The sequence below is a fragment of the Molossus molossus genome, unplaced genomic scaffold, assembly GCF_014108415.1.
Source record: "Molossus molossus isolate mMolMol1 unplaced genomic scaffold, mMolMol1.p scaffold_m16_p_8, whole genome shotgun sequence".
NCBI lineage: Eukaryota > Metazoa > Chordata > Mammalia > Chiroptera > Molossidae > Molossus > Molossus molossus.
In genome coordinates this window covers 93,083,778-93,105,001 of record NW_023425402.1, presented here as the reverse complement: position 1 = coordinate 93,105,001, position 21,224 = coordinate 93,083,778, and the positions used below count along the sequence as shown (strand labels likewise).

The window sequence follows — 21,224 nt, the reverse complement described above, 5'->3', positions numbered from 1 at the left end:
ATATAAAAAATAAAGTAGATAAAATAAAAAGAACAAAGCAATATACTTGAAAAAATAGAAAATAGTAAACTTGGTTTCAGCTTTGATTCAATTCATTATTTCATTTGCTTATTCAAGTAGGTACATTTTTAGTTACAGCCACAAATTTTCTGGTATCTATTTCAAAGAACTTTGCCCTTAAATGTAGTTATAAGTGTACATAAAAACAAAAATATATATGAAATAATAAAAATAGAAAACATAAAATATAAAAATAAAGTATATAAAATAAAAATAAACCATTTACAACATTTTAGTACATAGACTATACAAATTTATGTGAGTATGTATATAATTACACATGTAATTATGTGTTTGTACACAAACACATACATACATTTAAAAATATGTACCTTTATCTCTGAAAGATTTAGCATATTTTAACCAAATAAATATATACATTTATTTTTAAGAATTTTAAATGTTTTAACCAAATATTTGAAGACCTACACATAAGTTAAAAGAACTCTGCTAGCAAATTAAAACAACTATGAGTATCACTTCCCACCTGTCAGAATGGCCGCCATTAACAAATCATCAAACAAGTATTGGTGAGGGTGTGGAGAAAAGGGGACTCTAGTACACTGCTGGTGGGAATGCAGACTGGTACAGCCACTATGGAAAACAATATGGTGTTTCCTCAAAAAATAAAAAAACTGAACTGACATTTGACCCAGTGATCCCACTTCTAGGAATAGACCCTAAGAAGCTTAAAACACCAATCAGAAAGAATATATGTACCCCTATGTTCATAGCAGCACTATTTACAATCCCTAAGATCTGGAAACAGCCCAAGTGTCCATCAATAGATGAATGGATAAAAAAGCTATGGTACATATACACAATGGAGTACTATATAGCTGTAAGAAAGAAAGGTCTCTTATCCTTTGAGACGACATGGAGGGACCTGGAGAGTATTATGCTAAGTGAAATAAGCCAAGCAGAGAAAGACAAATATCACATGATCTCACTTATTTGTGGAATATAATGAACAATACAAGCTGATGAACGAAATAGACCCAGAGACATAGAAGTGGGGTACAGACTGACAAACCTCAGAAGAGGAGGACGGGGGTGGAGAGGGAAGAGGTAAACCACAGAACTCATGTGCATGTATGCGTAACCAATGGACACACACAATAATGTTGGAGGGCGGGGAATGGGAGGAGGGTGTCGATGGGGGAAAAAGGAGAAACATCTGTAACAAAAATAAATTAATATAAACTGGAAAAAAAAACCCAAAAACAAAAGAGCTGTGCTAGAAAAGCCGCTTCTGTGATACACACGCTGTGACATCACTGTAACTCAGCTCGAGCGGGTTCCCTGCCACCAGTCCCGCATCTGTCACCTACAGGCATTCACGATCAACTCTGAGCGTGGGCATTCATAACGAGGACCCTGCTGACTTTCAGATGTTCAACTATGAGCTACATCTGGGAAGATTAAAGTTTATTTGGCACAGTTTTAGTTTTCAGAATATTGTATTACATTCTCAGTGTTTGGCCATTGCTAAGTCTATGATGCCAGGCTTCAGTGAACTAGAATATTCCACTAATAAGAAGACCTTTTACCCAAATCATTAGACACATACGAATTTACTCTAATCACCACACCAATGATGAGTATTTTATAGTAGCATACTTCCTAAATTTCTCTTGTCTCCTGCTCATCTCTCCAGCCACCCATTCCCACTGTAGTCTAAAATACCACCTTATCTTCCCCAGACCATTGCAATAGCCTCCTACCTACTCTCTCTGCAGATGCTGTTGGACTGCTCTAATCTCTTCTTTATATTATAATGTCCAGCTTCACCTTTATAGAATGTACATCTGATCATGTCATTTCACAGGCCTAAAACTTTTCAAAGACTTCTCATTGCCCTCATAAAGATCAAAACTCAAAGCCTTCCGGTCTAGCCCCGCCCCCCTTTTGTGCCACACCACAAGGTCCCTCTCCTGCTCTTTCTTGGTTCTCAGGTTATATGAGCTTTCTATCAATTCTTTGAGCAGATGTTATAATCAACAACTGCAGCAGATCCTCGAATAATGGAATTTCATTATAACATGGATGAGATACCATAAGAAGTTAACTCTTGCTTATACCAGTTAGCCTGTGGTCACATTGGTTCTCTTATATATTTGCTTAAAGCCGTAGAACCTATTGACCACATCAAGTGAGGACTTAATATACAGAAAGTCTTTTGCACGTGAAGTGCCCTCTACCTGAAATATTCTTTCCTCACTTCCACTCCCAACTTTCACCTAGTTAATTCCTGCTGATCCTTCAGCTTAAAATTCTTATCTTCTGTCAGCTGCTCTTAACACTACCAGGTACTTTTATATGGTGACAAAATTGGTGAATGTTACTCTCTCCTACTAGAATATAAGCTCTATAAGGCAAAGGGATCACATCAAGGTGTTTTCTTTTCTTTTCTTTTTTCGAATACAGAATATCAGAAAGAAAAGAAATAGACATAATTAAGTTTGTCTAAGCACTACCTGAGTTCATTTTGCATTCACTGAATTGTTTCTTTAAACTAAATTCCACAGGTTTCTTTTAATAAAGTATATACTTTTAATAATAAACCTCTCTTGGGAGGTCCAGAAAATGACTCAAATAAAAACCATTAAATGCTTTCCCATGGTGTCTTGAGAAGCTTTTGTATAGGCTGGGCCAGTAAGCAATTGTCAGTAGGCTCATGTGCTCTGTGTCCCTGCTTTTAAACATAACTTTCCCTTTTTAGGAGGTATTTTTAATATCACTGGATGCGCAAAAATGTTTTCTGAATTTATATAATTTAAATTTCATCTTAAAAGTCATGATTTATGAAGGATAGAACTTGATGGTGGTTTATGACATTTTCCCCTCCTGACAAGAGACCTATGCTGGGAAAAATAAAACATCCCATTTCTCATTAATGAAAACAGAGCAAAACAGACAACTGTAGCTCTTGGGGGTTATAGAAACTGCCAGGAAATTCTATAGGCAAAAACTAGCTTGGGCTGGCAGAGTAATGTGCCTTTCATGTATAATCCTGAAATATAAAACCATCGAATTTCTCATGTTAATGGACATTTTTGTCAATATTTACCTAGGTACATTTACACTGTATATTACAGAACAGATTCAGCAGAGAAAAAGTCGCTCTGCAAAGCCAGATTTCAATGAAGATGTATACATGCTACCTCTTCAGTTTCCACCTTTTGGAGGTGCACTTGAGACATTCTATTTACCAAAGATAATGAGCCCACATATTTCTCTGTTATGGGAGAGTGAACGTGAATAAAGTTTGCTCAAGTAATTAATGTGGATTTATGCCACAGGAGTCTCAGGTTGAATTTAGGCCATCCCTGAAGACCCCCCCCTTTCTTTATCCAGCAATCCATTTATTCATTTAACAAACAATTATTAAGCACCACAACTATGTGACAGATTTTTTGCAGGAGCCCATGAGCTAATGGGAAACCTAGGAGTAAAAGCAAAGTTAAATCCATATAACACAAAGCAGTAAACACGCAAACACTCTCTAAGAGAAGTCGGGTAAATGCAGACTTGTCCTAGAGCACACCTGTAGGGAGCACTGCCTAGGCCTCGGGTTTGGTGGGCAGCACAAACTTGATTTCCACCGCACTTTCCACCCAGCACAGATATGTCCAGCTTGCTTCAGTCAGCTCTTCCTTCCCCGTATGCCTACGAGGACATACCAGTAATTTCAGGTAGACCAGTAGCACTGCCTGGCTCAAAGATTCCAAACTCTGTCACCTCATTCCTTTTGGAGTGGGGACCTCATGGTGCTTCTAAACATTAGGGGGTTTATAAAAAGAGGGTATACCCAATGTCTTGAAGGGTGTCATTTTCAAAAAAGTAAAAATTTCAAAATAATTTATATTCACTCACTTAAGCTTAAAGTTAAGCTCATCACATATATACTAGGGCATGTATTATAGAATCAGAAGCGTGAGAGGAAGTTTCTTGAAGGAAGTCTTATATTTCTGTACAAAGCAGGCCATTGGTAAGTGTTTAACTTGTTGAACTAATTGCTATATATCATGAAAAAAAATAAGCATTTCTGAACTAGAGTGTTGGTATTTACTTTGAAATCCAAGCAGCCAAGGAATCAAAGTGAATTGCTCTCTCTGAATAGAGTATAAAAAGTCTTCAGAGCAAGAATAGTACACCACATGGGAAGGTTCCGTGAGACGCACCCCCAGCACTCAACAAAACTAAGGTGTTTTGCACCCCTTTAAACTTCCCTGTGGGCACCTCCCTGCCCACTTTCAGTCATGAACCACATATGTTTATTGAGTACCTACTATCTGCCAGGCTCTGTCCTTGGTCCTTGGGATACATCACTGAAAACAAACAGACATTCTACCTCAAGACTTTTTGATGAGTATGCCCCCTGTGCTCGAAACTATACTCTGCACTTGGAATAGTGACATAGAAACTGAGTGCGGCATCCAACGGGAAAGCTGTTTGCAAATATGAAACAATTAGCCAGTGGAAATTGTTCAGGTACCATTTATCTCACCTTGTAACGAATTGAAGATGCAGAAGAGGTATTTGAAAGGGACATTCAAGGGTCCCCAGGCAAAGAAAGCAAAACCCCACGTCATGCCCAGCAAAAACGTCAGGCTGACCACACTACGCAGGTTCCTCAAGATCTCTTCGCGCAGGGTGCGGTTGCTCCTCTTGCCGTTCCTCCCACAGATCTGCACCATTACCACGATGAACATGGCAACGTTCAGGAAAAACATGACTCCAAAATACCCAGCACAGGTCACGTAAAACACCACCATGTCCCGAATCCAACAGCTTAAAGGAGAAGAAACAGAGTGAAGAAGGATGTATTACCATGCCTGTTGAACTAAGACTTCTCCCAGCTTGATTTGGGCTTCCTCAGGTTTCCCAGCTAGGCCTTTCTCACAAACCTTCACAGAGTCCTTCATTTTTACAGGCCTCTGTTTTCTTGTAGGTGTGTTTGTTGGTTTATTCTGGATAGCTATCATCTTAATGTCTAGTTGTTTAAGTCAGGGGTGGAGAAGAAAACCAGGTGGCTACTTGAATTCTGACTTGGCATGAAGACACTCGGTTGGTTCACCCAACACCACGTCTAACCCCCTTTTCTCGTATGTGCCTGCACTCCAGAGAATGCGACATTTAGGAGCTCATATTCTCAATCTCTCTCGGGGGTAGTCATGTGGACATTATTCTACAAAATGATGTGGAAGCAAAGTCTGGGAGAGCTCTTCTTGACAGATGCAACTGCCAAAGCGCTTAGTCATTCCTTCTGCTTCAAACACGAGAGAAGCTCGGGAGCTGCAGCGATCACTTTCCACCCGGGAGAGAAAGGCCAGCGAGCTGAAGGTTCTGGCCCGGACACTTCCACCATTACACTAATGCCAGTTGATTGCTCATTGCTCTGTGTTTCTGCATCGTGAGAAGAGTACATTCCTCCTTAAGACACACACAATTGTGGATTCCACATGGCAGACAAAACAATTCCGATTAATATCATTGGTCTAGTTGAGGTAAGACCTTATTGTAAATCTGTGATATTGGTACAGTGGCACTTCTCATGCACAATTAAAAAGCTTACACTGGTTACACTATCTTTATGAAATGAGGAAAGATATCCTTGATGTTAAATGATACACAGACCTGAAAACAGCTCAAAGCAATTTAGAAACTGTACCATGTGTAAATGTTCTATGATTAAATTGAACAAATACTACAATTTACTGATGCCCCCGCTAATAACAATACTGTGGAAGTTCTTAGGTACCTCAAAAATTGGTTTTATTATTTAAGACATTTAAACTGATCTCAAAATTTGAGTGTAAATAGTCATCACTCTGGGTTTCGTCTTCCAAAGTGGAACATGACCACCACAAAGGCAAATGCTATCCTGAACACTGCTGAATCCCAGAAGCTAACATGACTCCTGGCACATAGTAAGTGCTCAGTAAACAACAGCTGTTGATGCCACAGCAATTTATTAAATGCACTTTAAGGTTCTAAAAGAGTTGACTAAGGTGTTTTTTAAATGACCTTATTTAGAACGTATGTACTGACTTACTTTTAATATATCTTATTATGAGGAGCCCCAAATGACACTGCTTATCCCTAACGCTAATATTTCTTTATACAGGGCAGTTCCCTCAGAATCCCGAAATTTCTGACCTCGAGCCTTTATTGTATGCTGGTTATTGTGGGAGGCTTTTGGGGGTTACTTTGGAACTATAAACAAGAGAAGACGATGAGGGAATGGGGACTGGATTGGATACTGATTGGATATAAAAGTGTTATTCACTCCTGAAATGTGCAGAGTAATGTGGCATCACAGTCAGGAGTAGGTTCTTTGTTCCTTCAGTTACTCATTCAATCAACAAATACTTATTGAGCACATGCTATGTGCTGCATAAAATATGAGTGAAATAACTGCAAAAGGGCACAATATAAATATGTTAGCCTCGATTATCTCACAGTCGAAGGAAAACTTTCCAGATTATTCAAGAACTCACTGATGTCTACATTCTCTCCATTTCCATGTAACACTCATATTAGCACTGACTCATGAGCATTACTACCTGACACTATTATTTAACACACTTAAAGATGTACGTGGGTTTAAGGAAGTGGGATTACTATGAAATATCCTCAAACAGACTGGGTCTTCTGAGTTTAGAAGCTAGTATCTGAAACTTCTGCATTTTTCCAGCTGACAGACAACATTCATATGGAAAAGGAACTTGAACAGTTTGGGGCTTTCAACTGAGTTCATCTGTGATGTAGCAGAAACCCTGGAAAGGCATGCATATGTGCGTCAACCTTCTAAAGTAAGAGTCTCGCGTTGGCATGGAAACCAATACTAAACTTTGGGAAACAAAGGATATATACTCATTGAAAATAAATTACCGACATGTTTTTATTACTTACAATTCATCACCTTGTTTTCCATAAACTTCATTTTGGTTTCTGCTTGCTAAAACAACTGACACTATAAAGGCAGGTAAACCTGTTATAAAGAGAGCATGCTGTGAGCAACTTTTCTGAAGCATTTGGAACTGCTTTATAAGGCTGATTATGGCAAGGAAAAAAAAAAGAAAGAAAAGAAAACTATATCACAGAATCAAATTTCTTAGAACTGGCAGCTTGGTTAAAAACACATAAATCTTCTCTTTGGTGAGAAACATCCAATTCAATTGCCAATGATCAACACCTACTCTTAAATGACAGGTACATAAATATTTGTTTGTTTGCTGGTACCAACTAGAGAACCAGAACTGGGTTTATATGGAATCTAGGACCAGCAATGTGGTTTTGTTAATCAGGTCTATTAGACCGCACAGTTCTGGCAGAAAGGGAATTACAGCTTATTTTTCCCCTTTCTATATAAAGAAAACTCTTGAGAAAAAATGGGGGAGAAATACAGAAACTATATAGTCTTTATAGTCTTCCTTTTTCTCTCAAGAGACTCAATAAGTAAAGTAATTCCATGTATATTTCATCGGGGAAAAGTTACACTATCCCAGTTCCCTTAGAGACGCCTGCTAAAATGGTGAACACCTTGGGAATGTCTCAGATTTCTACACTGACATCTGAAAAAGGGATCTGTGAGAAAGTTCTAAATGCCTGGCTTAATATAAAACCCAGATAAAGAAAAGAGTCCACTTAGAAGATTCCAGACAGGCTAATACAACCATCCATGCCTGGCTAAGAATTCTGATCGCACACACAAAAATAACATTCTCTCTCTGGTTTCTAAGACATGGGCGTGTGTCTAGGGGTGAGTATAGGAGCAGTCTGAGCCAGCCTTTATATTTTGAAACATCATAGAAATGCACCACTGTCTGCCAGCTGCCTCTTCAGATTGCCCTGGGCACACGAAATAAGTTTGTGGTGACTCGGGGGCTAAGGGTTTTGCCTTTATTCTTGCACATAGTGAGGCCTGTTGAACAGTTTTTAAAAATACTGTTCTGAGGGAGCCCTTTCCTTAAGGCAGGTACATCCAATCCACAGCCTTTGAAAATCTGAAGTTTCTTTAAGCAATGCTATTCTTTCGAAACAGCATTTTCCTATGAGAACGTGGCAACTCCCACGACAGTGAAAACAAAACCCCAAATTTTGAGGACACTCACCCCAGCCAATGATGCAGAATTTCAGGATGTATCGGCGAATGTAAGTGTTAAATACTTTAACCAGAGCGATGTACATGTGGATCGCTTCCAGCCCCATCCAGGTGAAAGTCGCGAGGAGGAAGAAGTGCATCAGGGCGGCGATGGCGGTGCAGAGCCCCTCCACGTGGAACGAGGTGATCCAGCCGTCCAGGAGGAAGCTCAGATTCAGGAACAGCAGCGCCGTGCTCAGGTTCATCAAGATTTTGGAGGGAAAATCCCTTCGCAATTTTCTAAACAGGAAAACAAGAAAGATATGAGAAGTTACACTGTAAATCAATCTTTCAAGCACAGGCAACACCTTCACGTCTGGCACGGCTCTGCAGTGGGTTCGGCAGCGCCGTCTCTGTGGCAGGGGTCCACTAGGGGGAGGGCTAACGGTATTGGTGAGCATTTGGCAAATTATGGTCAATACCAGTTTTATTTCAAAATGGTCTCCAATTGTTTACAAAACTGCCAATTGGTTTCAACAGCTTGATTTTTTTTTTTAATCCAGAATAATTGTGGTTATTAAAATGATATTTTTGTTTTGAAAAGTTTTCCTTAAACTTTTTTTAAAGTTTTTTGATTTTTTAATGAGCTAAAGATTATTTTTAAACCAAAATTTCCTGTGTTAGGACTAATTTTATAAGATTTGGGAAGCAAATGTTTTCAGCTTTTACCAGGTAAAAACACTGAATACAATTTTTATTTACTTACGTGTTAATCATCTCTAACAGGCTCAAATGCATTGCATCAATAAAAAGACACGGATTATAAATTAACATTACACATCTGGACAATTCATGCTCTATGATATATCTTATGAGAAACCTGAACATAAAATTGAACTACCTTACATGATTCACAAAGTGCATGAAAGTTTTTGAAAGCTGAAGCAGTTTTCTTGTTCACATTTTTGGAACAGTTAACACTGGGTTTGGCAGAGAGAAAATACTTACTCAAAAGCAACATATGTCAGGAGAGTTGCTGCTGAAAAAATAGCAGATATTCCACACCCAACATAGGAGATGAAGGTGAGCACTCTGGTGTTCCTTGCATCTATCAGTGAGGCCGTTCCTGAAATGTCCTGTGCAACAAATGGGAAGCAGCGATGAGAATCTCTCTTGTCATAAGAATGCTTTTGTTTTATTAGAAAGTCCACTGCTAGCACTTAGAATCTCAGCTCGACTTTAGGGGTTAAAACCAACAGCGTAAGTCAGTGTTAGAATTTCCATTTATTATATTCTTGTGGATCACTCCATGAAACGAAAATGTAGCATTATTGGGAGAGTTACATATCGTTTTTTATCCATTGCCTTGTTATCCAAACTCTTTGCACAGTAGTATATCTTGAAGAGCAAAACCACTGGGCTCCCCAATAGAAATTGGAGAGGAGCTCCTTGCCCTACATAAGAAGTTTCAAGCCCATTCCTAACATTTGCAGGGTTGGGGGCACAAACGGAAGCCATGGTGGCCCCAATGGCCTAGCCCTCAGGTGGGCCCTTGGTACTTTGCCTGGGAGGGAGGGGCTCAGCCAGTAGACAGCCAGAGGCTGCTGCCCTGTGGCAGTCCGGCTCAGAAAGTGGTGCTGGGGCTTCTGTGGTCACCCCAAAGCTTGGGCTTCAGCCACTAAACGTTTTGGGGTCACAGTTTTTTTGTTTTGTTTTTATCTTTATGGACCTGAAAAGACACCATGTAAAATGTTAGGAATTGCTGTGGAGTGGAAAGAAGTAAACATGTTCTAGCATATTAATAAGTATTCACTTCATCATGTTGAGGCAGATTTGCAAAATCTGGGTCTGGTAGAAAAATTGTTCTTTTCTTCTTTAAATGTGGGAATTGGATAGAGATAAATCTAGAGTTAAGACCAACCACTTAGTCCTGTTTGGAGGAGAAAGGAACCTCAACCACGTAGATGTTAGAAAATGGAGCCTTCTTGAAGGGACGTATTCCAAAGAATATCTAACATAAACTGTTAGGTATGAAAAAAGAAATATTTGTGTTGCAAGTGTTTCATTCTCTTTTCTATTAGTTTTCTTTAATTTTCATCAAAAGGTCAATAAAACCTGCTGCTCACACAAAGACCTCCAGTAAGTGGTGTTTGTTATATGTGTATGTGTGTGATGAAGACATAGGACTTTGCTCCAGGTTTGGCCGATGCAGTAAGGAGCAGGGACAGTACCTCTGTGACACCAAGAAATGCACAGAGTGATCAAACTCAGCAGGTACACGGGTTCAGGGTTGGAGGGGACTTTCTCTATCCTCTCCAGGAATCCCTCAAAACACTGGGACGGCAGGGGACGCCCTGGTACATGGGGTGGTGCTGAGTCAGGGCCACTTGATAGGTTAGCTCGACCAATAGATCCTCCAAGATCTCATTAAGCAGAGAAATGGCCTTGAGGAATCTCCAAGCAACTTGCCATCACCGCCTGAAAACCCTATGACTCCCATCTAGGTCAGGCAGTTCACTTGAAAACCACAAATAAAGCCACCATTTAAAATGTGAATTAAATAAAATAACGCTGTTTACTGATGATACCCACATATACCCAATTCTCATACTGTTTTGTACTTTTTGAGAACAAAGAATACACAGATATTTATTCCTCTGAACTGGCCAACATGAATATGTATTGATGTTAAAAATATAAAAATCGGTCTTACTACAAAGAAATATAGCAAAGACATTAAATTCTTCATACATTTGTATACTAGAAGATATAATTAAGGGACTGAGATACATTTTCTGAACTTCTCATATGGTAAACGTGTCACTGAGCAACGCAGACTCTGGGGATAGCTTGTATAAGTGAGCAAATAGTTTGTAAATCAAGAGAGACTCCGGAGAAAGTCTTGGTGGTCTGGAAAGCTGAAAGGATATGGGCACATGGCCAGAAAGGATAAATTCTGGAAAATTTTTCTTCCAGCAGTTTCTAAGCCCACAAAAACAGCCAAGGTGGTAAATGGAAGGACAGTATAAAAATATGCGTAGAGCCAGACACTTGCACAGCTAATTATTTAATCAGATTATATGAAACAGTAACATATCGTTACAAACTCATTATAAAATTTAAACAATGTTGAAGAAACTACTGATTATTCAAAGTAATGAGACAGCACACTTTGTTACATATAAATCATCTTTGAGTAGTGAATTATGTTATTGTTATTTATCTACTATTAGACTTACAACACAATCATGGGCACACACACATACACACAAAATGCACACACACACAGCTGAAGTAGTTAAATCAATTAAACTAAAGTATACATATCTGAATAAGTAATAATATATTTTGTGTGTAATGAGTAATAATGCAGTGTTTTCTGAAAGAATGTCTGCTCTCATTTCTGGAGAAATGAGAAAACAGAAGAAAACTGAGTACCTTTTAATCACTTACTGAAAACAAGCTATAGTTTTATTGTTCATTTTCATGCTCTGGCAGTAAGACGATATTTATATTTTGAGAAAGTTATTTTCTATGATTGTTGCCCTTTTAAATGACTTGTTCTTCTCCTTCTGAGCTCCTATGCACTGGCTTGTCAGGAAAATTACAACTTGCAGGATTGCCGAAGGACAATGACCACTTACACTGGCCAAGTGGATTCATGAGCCAAATACTACATCACATGGTCCTGAGTGCTTCCTCCCAGACCCACGGGAAGTGGGTGTAAGGTTTAAGGGAGGGGATGAACATAACCTGATGTCTGCGATTTGAATTCAGAGAACTTTATTGCCTCGGCACATATTAATTACTCCCACCTTCAATTAAAAAACAAACGTGCTTCAATCCCTTTATGGACACTACACAGAAACAATGGCTCTGCCAGGATCCGAGGGGTGCACTTGTCCCCAGAAAGGTGTCTGCAAAAACACGAGTGTATCAGACATAAAGTAAAAGGATAAGTCTGTGGACGAATTCAAACAAGTCATTGGATGTAGGGCAGCTCTTGAAAATTTAGTAGGAGGGAAAAAACATGTCAATGCAATCTAATGTTTATTTAAAACTGCTGGATAGGCTGACTAATGAAATACAAACAGGCCATGGGAAAGAAGGAAGGAAGGAAGACAGAGAGAAAGACAAGGATGATATAAAAGTCTAGCAGGGAGAAAAAAGTCGCACATCATCTGCCTTGTAGACTTGGCAACTCCACGCCATCCCAGTCACTAGTGTGTCCTACCAGACGGTGATCTCCAGGAGGCTCACTAGCAAAGTGCCTGGTGCAAAGTAACATTCAAACATATAGAGTATTAACATATTATAAAGAAAGAACATTTCTGATCAAACTCTTCACAGTTCCCTTCCATGCTGGTAAAATCCAACATTTTCTTCCTCCTTTATCTCATCTCTCTTTTCCTCCCTTTTCTTCTGTCTCCCTGACTCTCTGTTTCTTTCTTAATTTAAAAGTCTCACAGTGATATTCTCCTTTCTAGGATTATTTATCATCACTGGTAATGCTATGGAAGAAAACGTAGGGTCCTTTTCTGTAAATACTTTTGTATATTTTTAATCTATGATTTCTGCTAATTAGATTCTTCATTAAGAATCAAGATTCAAGGTACAGACAAAAACTATCAGGAAAGAATTCCCCAAACACATCAGCTAAAAAGGCTGACTCACACACAAAAATGCACGCCTTCCAAAATCACATCATTTCAAAATGCGTTCCGAAATCCCCTACCATCAGAATGCCGAAGTGTGTGAGGTGGTTGCACAGGCAGACGGTCTCGCTTGCATCCGAATTCGTGTGCGCGACACAGCCCGACGTGTTCCAGAATCCAGAACCCTCTGCAGGGGAAGTCAACCAACAATGAGAACAACAGCAGATCAGTTCCTCCTCCAAAACGGATGACATCTTCTTTAGAGAACTATGCCTTAGTATCTTCTGCCTCACAGTTTATCTGAAACACGGACACTGTTTTTAAAGCCGCTGAGGGTTGGAACACTTAAGATTCCTGGGGTCATGAGATCAGGGCCGGGTGGGCAGCTAGAGATGCTCCGGTCAGTGGTTTTCAACTGTGTTCCACTGAAGGGCCTCAGGGGTTGTGCAAAAGTTTCACTCAAGTTTAATTTCTAAAATATTATAAGATAAACTTTCCTAAAAAGAATAGCCCTATTCAAATATGTTCTATACTAATAGTCTCTGGAGATCAACACGTTTGTCCTTGGGCTAGTCTGTTTGTGTGAAGACACGAGAACAAGGAAGGCCTTTCTTGGAGCGTGTTACCATGGACACAGCGGCCATGCATGGTGGCCACTTCCGATAAAGGCCTTTGCTACGTCTGTTCTGATGTATGTCATGCTGTGGAATATGAGCAACTCATCCATTTGAAGAATGTTTTTCTGTTAATCCTTACCTGAGGATATATTTCCATTGATTTTTGATAGAGTGGAAGGGAGGGAGGGAGAGAGAGAGAAACATCGAAGTGAGAGAGATGTACCGACTGGTCGCCTCTTGCATGACCCCAACCAGGGCTGGGGGCAACCCAGGCATGTGCCCTTACCAGTAATTGAACCCAAGACCCTTCAGTCCTCGGGCCGATGCTCTAACCACTGAGCAAAATCGGCCGGGGCCGTTTGAAGAATGCTTTAAGACTGCAAGGTAATATCATTTTAAACGACGTATCTAGTAAATCAGGATCTTCTCAGAACTGTGTAACAAAAACCCAAACAAAAAACTTTCAGCTGTGATAGAGTATCAGAAAGAAAGAGGTTTGGACATCTTCAGACTACATTTCTATCAAGAAGCAATATAATCCTTTTGGGGAACCCCCAGGGAGGGTGACCCCAGGGGCAGAGGTGGGAGCTTTCACCAGCACCCCTCTCCTCAAAGAGATCTTCACACCTTGCACCTAGTGCTCAAACCCTGAATTTTGCCTTTCTCTCCTGACTGTCAAACATCGCTGTGGACACAGTTCTTCATTTCAAGCAGTGTATACCTTTATAATTCCTGTATGTGCAGTCCCCGTGTGCTGTCTCCCATGATCTGGGGTTCGCAAGCTGGGTTTCTAACTGTATACTTTATGTATATGCACACCCCAAAACCTACTCCTAAGTGTCCTAGAAGAATGAGATCCAGTGTATATCGATGTTTATCTAAAATGGCAATAAAACCCGGCCTATGTGGCTCAGTGGTTGAGCGTCGACCCATGCACCAAGAGGTCGCCAGTTCGATTCCCAATCAGGGCACATGCCCAGGCTGTGGGCCTGATCCCCAATGTGGGGCATGCAGGAGGTGGCCAATCAATGTTCTCTCTTATTGATGTTTCTATCTCTCTCTCCTTCCCTCTTCCTCTCTCTCTAAAATCAATATGGAAAAAAATGTTTTTAAAAAATAAAATGGCAATATAAATGTGTACTCTATTTGATAAGTAACTGAAATTAAGGAGGTTGTTTGATTTTTTAAAAAAACCAAGCCCTCCTATTTCCTCTTGCAATGAATAAAAAGTTACCTAAAAATTAGAATTCACTTCCCAAGCTACCCAAGCGAAAATCTGCACAGGTGCCGTCGTGCTGTGCTGCGACTCCCTCTGGGTTGGGGTAGAACGAAAGGGAGCAGGGGTGTCTGATGATGTTTAGAATTCACTTGTTATTAAGGTAGCCAATATTTGAACACTTACCATTTTTGTTCAGGTCCCAGAAGGCACAGATGGGTTTATGCCCTGCCTATATTAATATAAGAAAGAACATTATGTATAAGAAAAATGGGGAAAGCGTATGGTTTGGATATGGGAACAGAATAAAATGCTAAGGTTTTCACAACGAAATGGATCAGCATTAGTCATACCAATACCACCAAAAAATGACAGGCAGTCTAGGGGGACCCAATCTCCTCTCACAAAGGCTTTGGGTGGAAATCAACTATGACCCATGAGGAACTGTGTTCCTCAGTTACCTAAAGGTTTCTCTATGTGTCCCATCATAAAATGCTATGCTTGGCATTCAGCAAAGCTCTTTACACTGTCATTTTATTTCATCTTTAAAATTCTCCTTTATGTCTAGCATGTGCCCAACATAATTGAAAGTAGGGTGTCAGACAGGTACACGCACACATCATTCACCATGGCCAGAGGTGGGCGCAGTCAAACGTGGGGTATCCATAGGATGCAGTGGAATAGCACCCAGCCTTGGGAAGGCAGGAAGTCTGAAAGTGCTATAACATGGACGAATCCTGAAAACATATGTTCGGTGAAATAAGGCGGTCACAGGACAAATACTGTCAATTTCGCTTGCAGGAGGTATCGAGAGTGGTCACCGCAAAGAGACAGGGAGGAGAATGGGGGTTGCCGGGGCCGGGGCCGGGGCACGGGCGGTTATTTAATGGCCACAGTTTCACTGGAGGAATGTGCAACAGTTTGGGGGATGGTTGCAGAAGAACGTGTGTCCTCAAGGTCACTGAACTGTGCCCCTGAAAAGAGTAAATTTTGTTTTGTATGTTTTATTACAAAAAAAAATTTTAAAAATGGTTGCGGATGAAGGAGCTGGGAGCTGAAACAAAGGAGGCCAAGGGTGAGACAGGGAGGGCCAGAGGTTTCCTGACAAAGCCCAGCGAGTTCTTAGATGCCTTCCAAGCCCTGGTCCTTACCCCCCAGCGCCCGCCTTCCTGCCCGCCCCATAAACGGAGGAATGGTGACCGGGACCCTCCACGAAAGGGGGAAACCTGTGCCTGGGACACCTGGGACGGACAATATGAACCCCCATGTAATTTTATCACACAAAACAGATGATAGCCAGGGTGATAAAGCCACTAAAAAGGCATTTGCCAAAATTTTAGACAACTGTTAACCTCTCAAAAAACAAGTCAAGCCTGTCCCCTGCCCTCTGCTTTCCCTGTAACAGTGACCTTGACCTTAGAAAACAGCAGCCAAAACGCCAGGTGGGAGGGGGCTGGGGGCTGGGTGGAAAGGTGAGGGGATTAAGAAGTATAAACGGGGAGTCACAGGGTAGTCACGGGGATGTAGTCAATGATACTGTAATAACTATGCATGGTGCCAGGCAGGTACAAGATGTAGTGGGGTGATCACTCAGTGAGTTATATCATGTGTAATCACTGGGGTGTACCCCTGAAATTAAGTAATATTGTATGTCAACTGTAATTGAAAAATAAAAAATCATTAAAATTAGCGGCAGGGTTGAACAGCCACCTCTGAATCTAATTTGTCTCAAAGGATACATGTTATTTCTTAGTAACAGCGGCCGGTTTCTTCACTTCCACACTCCTTCCAATTACTGGAGCCTAGATAAGGCGACCCCCTCCCCCATGGCCACGACTCTACCTGATGAGCGTTCCCCACTTCAGGGAAATTTGTTCCCCTTGAAAAAAGTTCCAGTTGCTTGTTTTCAACTGGAATCAGCCCCAGAGTTCTCTGAACGAGTCGGCTTCTACTTTATTGCTCCTTGCAGGGTTTTCTTACCTTGTTTTTCGTGTGTTTGATTCTGATTCGAACTGGGTCCTTCAGGTTCTGGATGGTAATGTTTCCGATGCTGCACGCCATCACGTAACTCACTAGGGTGCCTTTCTTGGTCCCCACATCCTTTACAAGGGAAAAAAAAAGTGTATTAGTCAGAAGTACACACTTTTATTTTATTTTGTTCGTCCAAAATAAGCAAACTGTCAGCACTTTCTACACTTAAGATCTCGAATTATAAAACATCCTGTTTATAAGCTCAAATTGCTGGCTTTCCTGAAAGACTGCTGCTGTTTCCCTTCTTATAATAAATGCACTGAGAGAACATTAGGAGCCGGTGTACCAGGGTGATGTGCATGAAACCTTATGGTGACAGCTGTGACGGGTGCCAGCCCGTTAACATCGAAACAATGCAAAGCCATAAATAACAGAAACTCATAAAAAGCTGCAAAACCATTAGATCACTTCCCTACCCTAGAAAACAGATGAAGCTGTTTTTCTCTAGAGAAGCAAGAATATGTGGTGAAAAATAAAGAAGATAATTCATTTTTCACATCCATGCCAAAGCCTGACATGTTTGCTAATTTACACGAAATGTACTGAATTCAAGCCTCCTCGAGCACTCCCACCTTCTCGATTGTACCCTTGCTTAGCTTCCACTTCAGGGACAAGACTGTCGGGAAACTGAATGAGTGACTCTGTGTGCAAAATGACTGAGCCATGAACTGTCTCTCCAGTGAGATGCCTCGACTTTCTTCTGCCCCTTGGGTTCCCTGTCAAACGTACTGAATTTCCCTATTGCAGCTAATGAAGTCCGTTGCTTTGGAATAATCACGGGATTTCCTCGAAGCCAAATGAGTCTCAGCATCTAGAATATAGCCTTTTAGTTTTGTGTGGTCACTCTCAATAAAGTTGGCTATAGCTTGGGGACACTCAGTCTTTCCTTAAAACAAACAAACAAACAAACAAACAAACAAAAAACACCCCGCATTTTGTTCCCTACGTGAGAGAACCACAGAACCCTTAAATGTGCTTTTCTCTGCTATAGGTTTACTTTAAAACCCAAACATATGGGTTTTATGCCAAAGGAGAAGGTGTGCAGAAGATAAGACTCTAAGTGAAATAATGACTGATTCCTACAACTCTAAGGTTGTCCTGACCCTCCCACTGGGCTCAACCTGCCCTCGAAATGGACACCCCCCGGCCAACACCTCACACTGTGATACCTGCTGCACTTTTGTATTGTTTTTTAAAGGTGACATTACTGTAAGCCTCAAATAATTTTCACAAATGCTGCTTCATGTGTTCATAGCTATTAAACCCTTCCGAGTAATTACGTGTTCTGAATCTGCTAAAAATTGTTTTTGTTTTGTTTTTATCCTCACCCAAGGACATTTTTTCCCCTTTATCTTTAGACAGATTAGCAGGGAGGGAGAGAGGGGTGGGGTGGGGAGAGAGAGAGAGAGAAACATTGATGTGGGAGGGACACATCAACTGGTTGTCTCCAGCACAACCCTGACCAGGGCCAAGGATGAACCACAACCGAGGTACATGCCCTTGACCTGAATTGAACCCGTGACTCATTGATCCGTGGGCCGACGCTCTACTGCTGAGCCAGACCAGCCAAGGCTACTAAAAATTGTTATATGACTTGTTCCTAATACATTTGCAGATACAGTTTTAAGATCTGGGGACTGTAAACGATTCCTGTCCCTTACCTGTGACAACGCTGCCCTTCCTCCGCACGGGACATAGGGCAGAACTGTCAGCGAACAGCGTCCTCTCCCTGAGACTGGCCACTTGCTCTTACACGGGTCTCACTGTTTGACAGACACTGGTATCTTCAATTTAACAGATAACTTCTATTTTTTTTAAAAAGGGCTGAGTAAAACTGCTAGATGATGGGATTGTACTTTCAAAGGCAAGCAGAGGTCAGCAGTGTTTGCTGGCATGGGCCTTCCTACTATCTAGAAATGATGCCAATAAAAATGATAACATGCGCTTAACACAATGCCATCCCACTCTGGGAATGTGTGAAGACCAAAGGTCATTTGAAATACTAATGGGAAAACTGATTAAAGCCAAGAATGCCGCTCATTATGTAAACAGTGCTTCCTGTGGAATTAAAACAAAACAAAGCCTTTCCTTTGGCACACAATCTCTAACTCTGAAGGACTAAGCTGCTGGCGGGCATAAAATATTTAACAAAAGGAATGGTAAAGAGTAGCTTCCCCACAAAGTCCATTTATAATTGCATCATGCAAGTCTTAATCTAGTACCGGATTTATTAAAAATATTTAAATGGACACATCTGTTCCTAAGCATGTGATTATCGGTAATAAAATATTCAAGTGTTAAAATATTTTATTTTTCAAAATATTGTAGGTTAATTTTTCTATGTCTTGATATATTTCCAAGGAAATTAAATATCTGTTTTCCTTTCAAGCAAAGAAACTCAATTTGCAATTGAAAAATAACAATTTAATGAACACTTACCTGAAAAAGTCCGGTTTTATTGAAGAAAGTAAACTGTGCTCTTTTAACTATTGCAGAATAATCTTGACTTAAGTTCTTGAGTAAATTTTGAGGCAAAATGACAGAAGCCAATGGATCCATGTGTCCTTTCTCAAAATCCATCTGTCACACACAGAGATAAACTGGTCAAGTGATCACAATGAAATCGAGATGACAACCTTGCTCCACATGCTGAGTAAGCAGAGCAGCTGCACCCGTCGCCTTGGCCAGGACCAGGGCTGCCCTGTCCCTTCACCAGTCACTGCCCTCCCGGGGAACCCCCTGTGGACAAAGGTGTGCACCTCACTGGGTTTTGAACATGTGGCAAAACAGCAAATTCACTGACTTTAACTAAGGCAATTGAGCAATCTACAAATCAGTTAATATTTTCAAATATATGAATTAGATTTACACTTAATAATTTTTTAAAATATGCTTTATTGATTTTAAAGAGAGAGGAAATGAGAGGAAGAGAGAGAGAAAAAAAACATCGATAGGTTGCCTGACGCACACATCGCAAACGGGGAATTGAACCCACAACCTGGGTGTTCTGACTGGGAATGGAACCAGTGACCTTTCCATGCACAGGACGACACACAACCAACTGAGCCACACTACCCAGAGTGACACAATGAATTCTGAGCTTTTTTCAAATCATGTAGTGAAAAATAACTATCAAAAAAGAGAAAGAAGAGAAGAGAAGAGAAGAGAAGAGAAGAGAAGAGAAGAGAAGAGAAGAGAAGAGAAGAGAAGAGAAGAGAAGAGAGGGAGAGGGAGAGGAGGGGAGGGGAGGGGAGGGGAGGGGAGGGGAGGGGAGGGGAGGGGAGGGGAGGGGAGGGGAGGGGAGGGAAAGAAAAGAAAAGAAAAGAAAAGAAAAGAAAAGAAAAGAAAAGAAAAGAAAAGAAAAGAAAAGAAAAGAAAAGAAAAGAAAAGAAAAAGCCAAGTTAATTTGTTGGCTTGCTGAGGCTGAGTACCTCCCCGTAGAGGAAGCAACTGAAAGTTCATGAACACGTTCGGATACCATTTCCTGAACCCACAGGTCAGGTCAAAGTGTTTTCTTGCAAATGGACTTGGAGTGAGACTGGGGCTGACTGAGTTTTCACTCGTAAAATGTCAAGTAGAATTACCTCAAAGAGCCCCGAGTCTAAAGCAGCATAAAGTTCCTCCTTACATCCAGACTTCAAAATATTTTATCTTGGTTTTTCTCTACAGTTAAGACGAATTACATGCCACTTGTGCGTTCTCCCACGTTAAGGACAATGTTTCAATCATTTCACTTGCCCACATGGCTAACACAGTCTAGCACACAGTGGAAACTTGAAAATTATTTGCTTAGTCCAGCCAGTGTGGCTCAGTGCTTGAGCTTCAACCCATGCACCAAGAGGTCGCTGGTTCAATTCCCGGTCAGGGCACATGCCCAGGCTGAGGGCCCCATCCCCAGTGGGGGGCATGCAGGAGGCAGCCAATCGATGTTCTCTCTCATGGATGTTTCTCTCTCTCTCTCTCCTTCTTCCTTCCTCTCTCTCTAAAATCAATACAGAAAAAAAAATTTGTTAGAAAGAAAATTATTTGTTGAAGTGTCACTTGAACAGGCCAAAGAGAGTCTCCATGACTCTGGCCCCAGCTTTCTTGCCCAAACTCACCACCACCTGCCCTTTCCAGCCTTCTACATCACTGGCTCTCAAAATACGATCCTCAGACCAGAAATATCAGTCATACATGGGAACTCCTGCAAATTTTGGAGATACTTTGGACTAATTAAATTAGAATCCCTGGGAATAGGATCCCACAGTCTGTTTTGACAAGGCCTTCAGGTGGTGATTATCACCCTAAGAGAATACACCAAGCTTCTCACTTTGGGGCACTTCGAGTTCTTTCTTCTAAATGAACTTATCCCCAGTTTCCACTCCCCAAAGGGTGGACTCCAGACATGCTTTAATACTTAGTTCCATTATCACCGCTTTTAGAAGATAAGCTGCCCACCTCAGTCACCTAGGTTCTGAAAGTGTACTCTCCTCGATGTGCCACCTACCTTATGGTTACACTACTGTGAACCTGGGTCAGCGTTCCAACCTGCCTGCCATCTCCTGGGCCAATAT

General features: G+C 40.9%; 1 protein-coding gene across 5 annotated transcripts in view; it reads right to left on the bottom strand.

The window, feature by feature from the left end:
• Window positions 1-21,224, bottom strand: part of ADGRG6 (adhesion G protein-coupled receptor G6) — a 139,698-nt gene that overhangs the window by 19,194 nt on the left and 99,280 nt on the right. For all 5 annotated transcript variants that reach the window (XM_036248065.1, XM_036248061.1, XM_036248062.1 and 2 more), the window contains exons 15-22: window positions 19,108-19,248; window positions 16,618-16,737; window positions 14,824-14,869; window positions 12,885-12,991; window positions 9,158-9,285; window positions 8,181-8,449; window positions 6,979-7,057; window positions 4,571-4,854 (exon numbers count right to left, since the gene is read on the bottom strand). In XM_036248065.1, coding sequence (XP_036103958.1) covers window positions 4,571-4,854; window positions 6,979-7,057; window positions 8,181-8,449; window positions 9,158-9,285; window positions 12,885-12,991; window positions 14,824-14,869; window positions 16,618-16,737; window positions 19,108-19,248 — 1,174 coding nt within the window. The remainder of the gene's footprint in view (window positions 1-4,570; window positions 4,855-6,978; window positions 7,058-8,180; window positions 8,450-9,157; window positions 9,286-12,884; window positions 12,992-14,823; window positions 14,870-16,617; window positions 16,738-19,107; window positions 19,249-21,224) is intronic.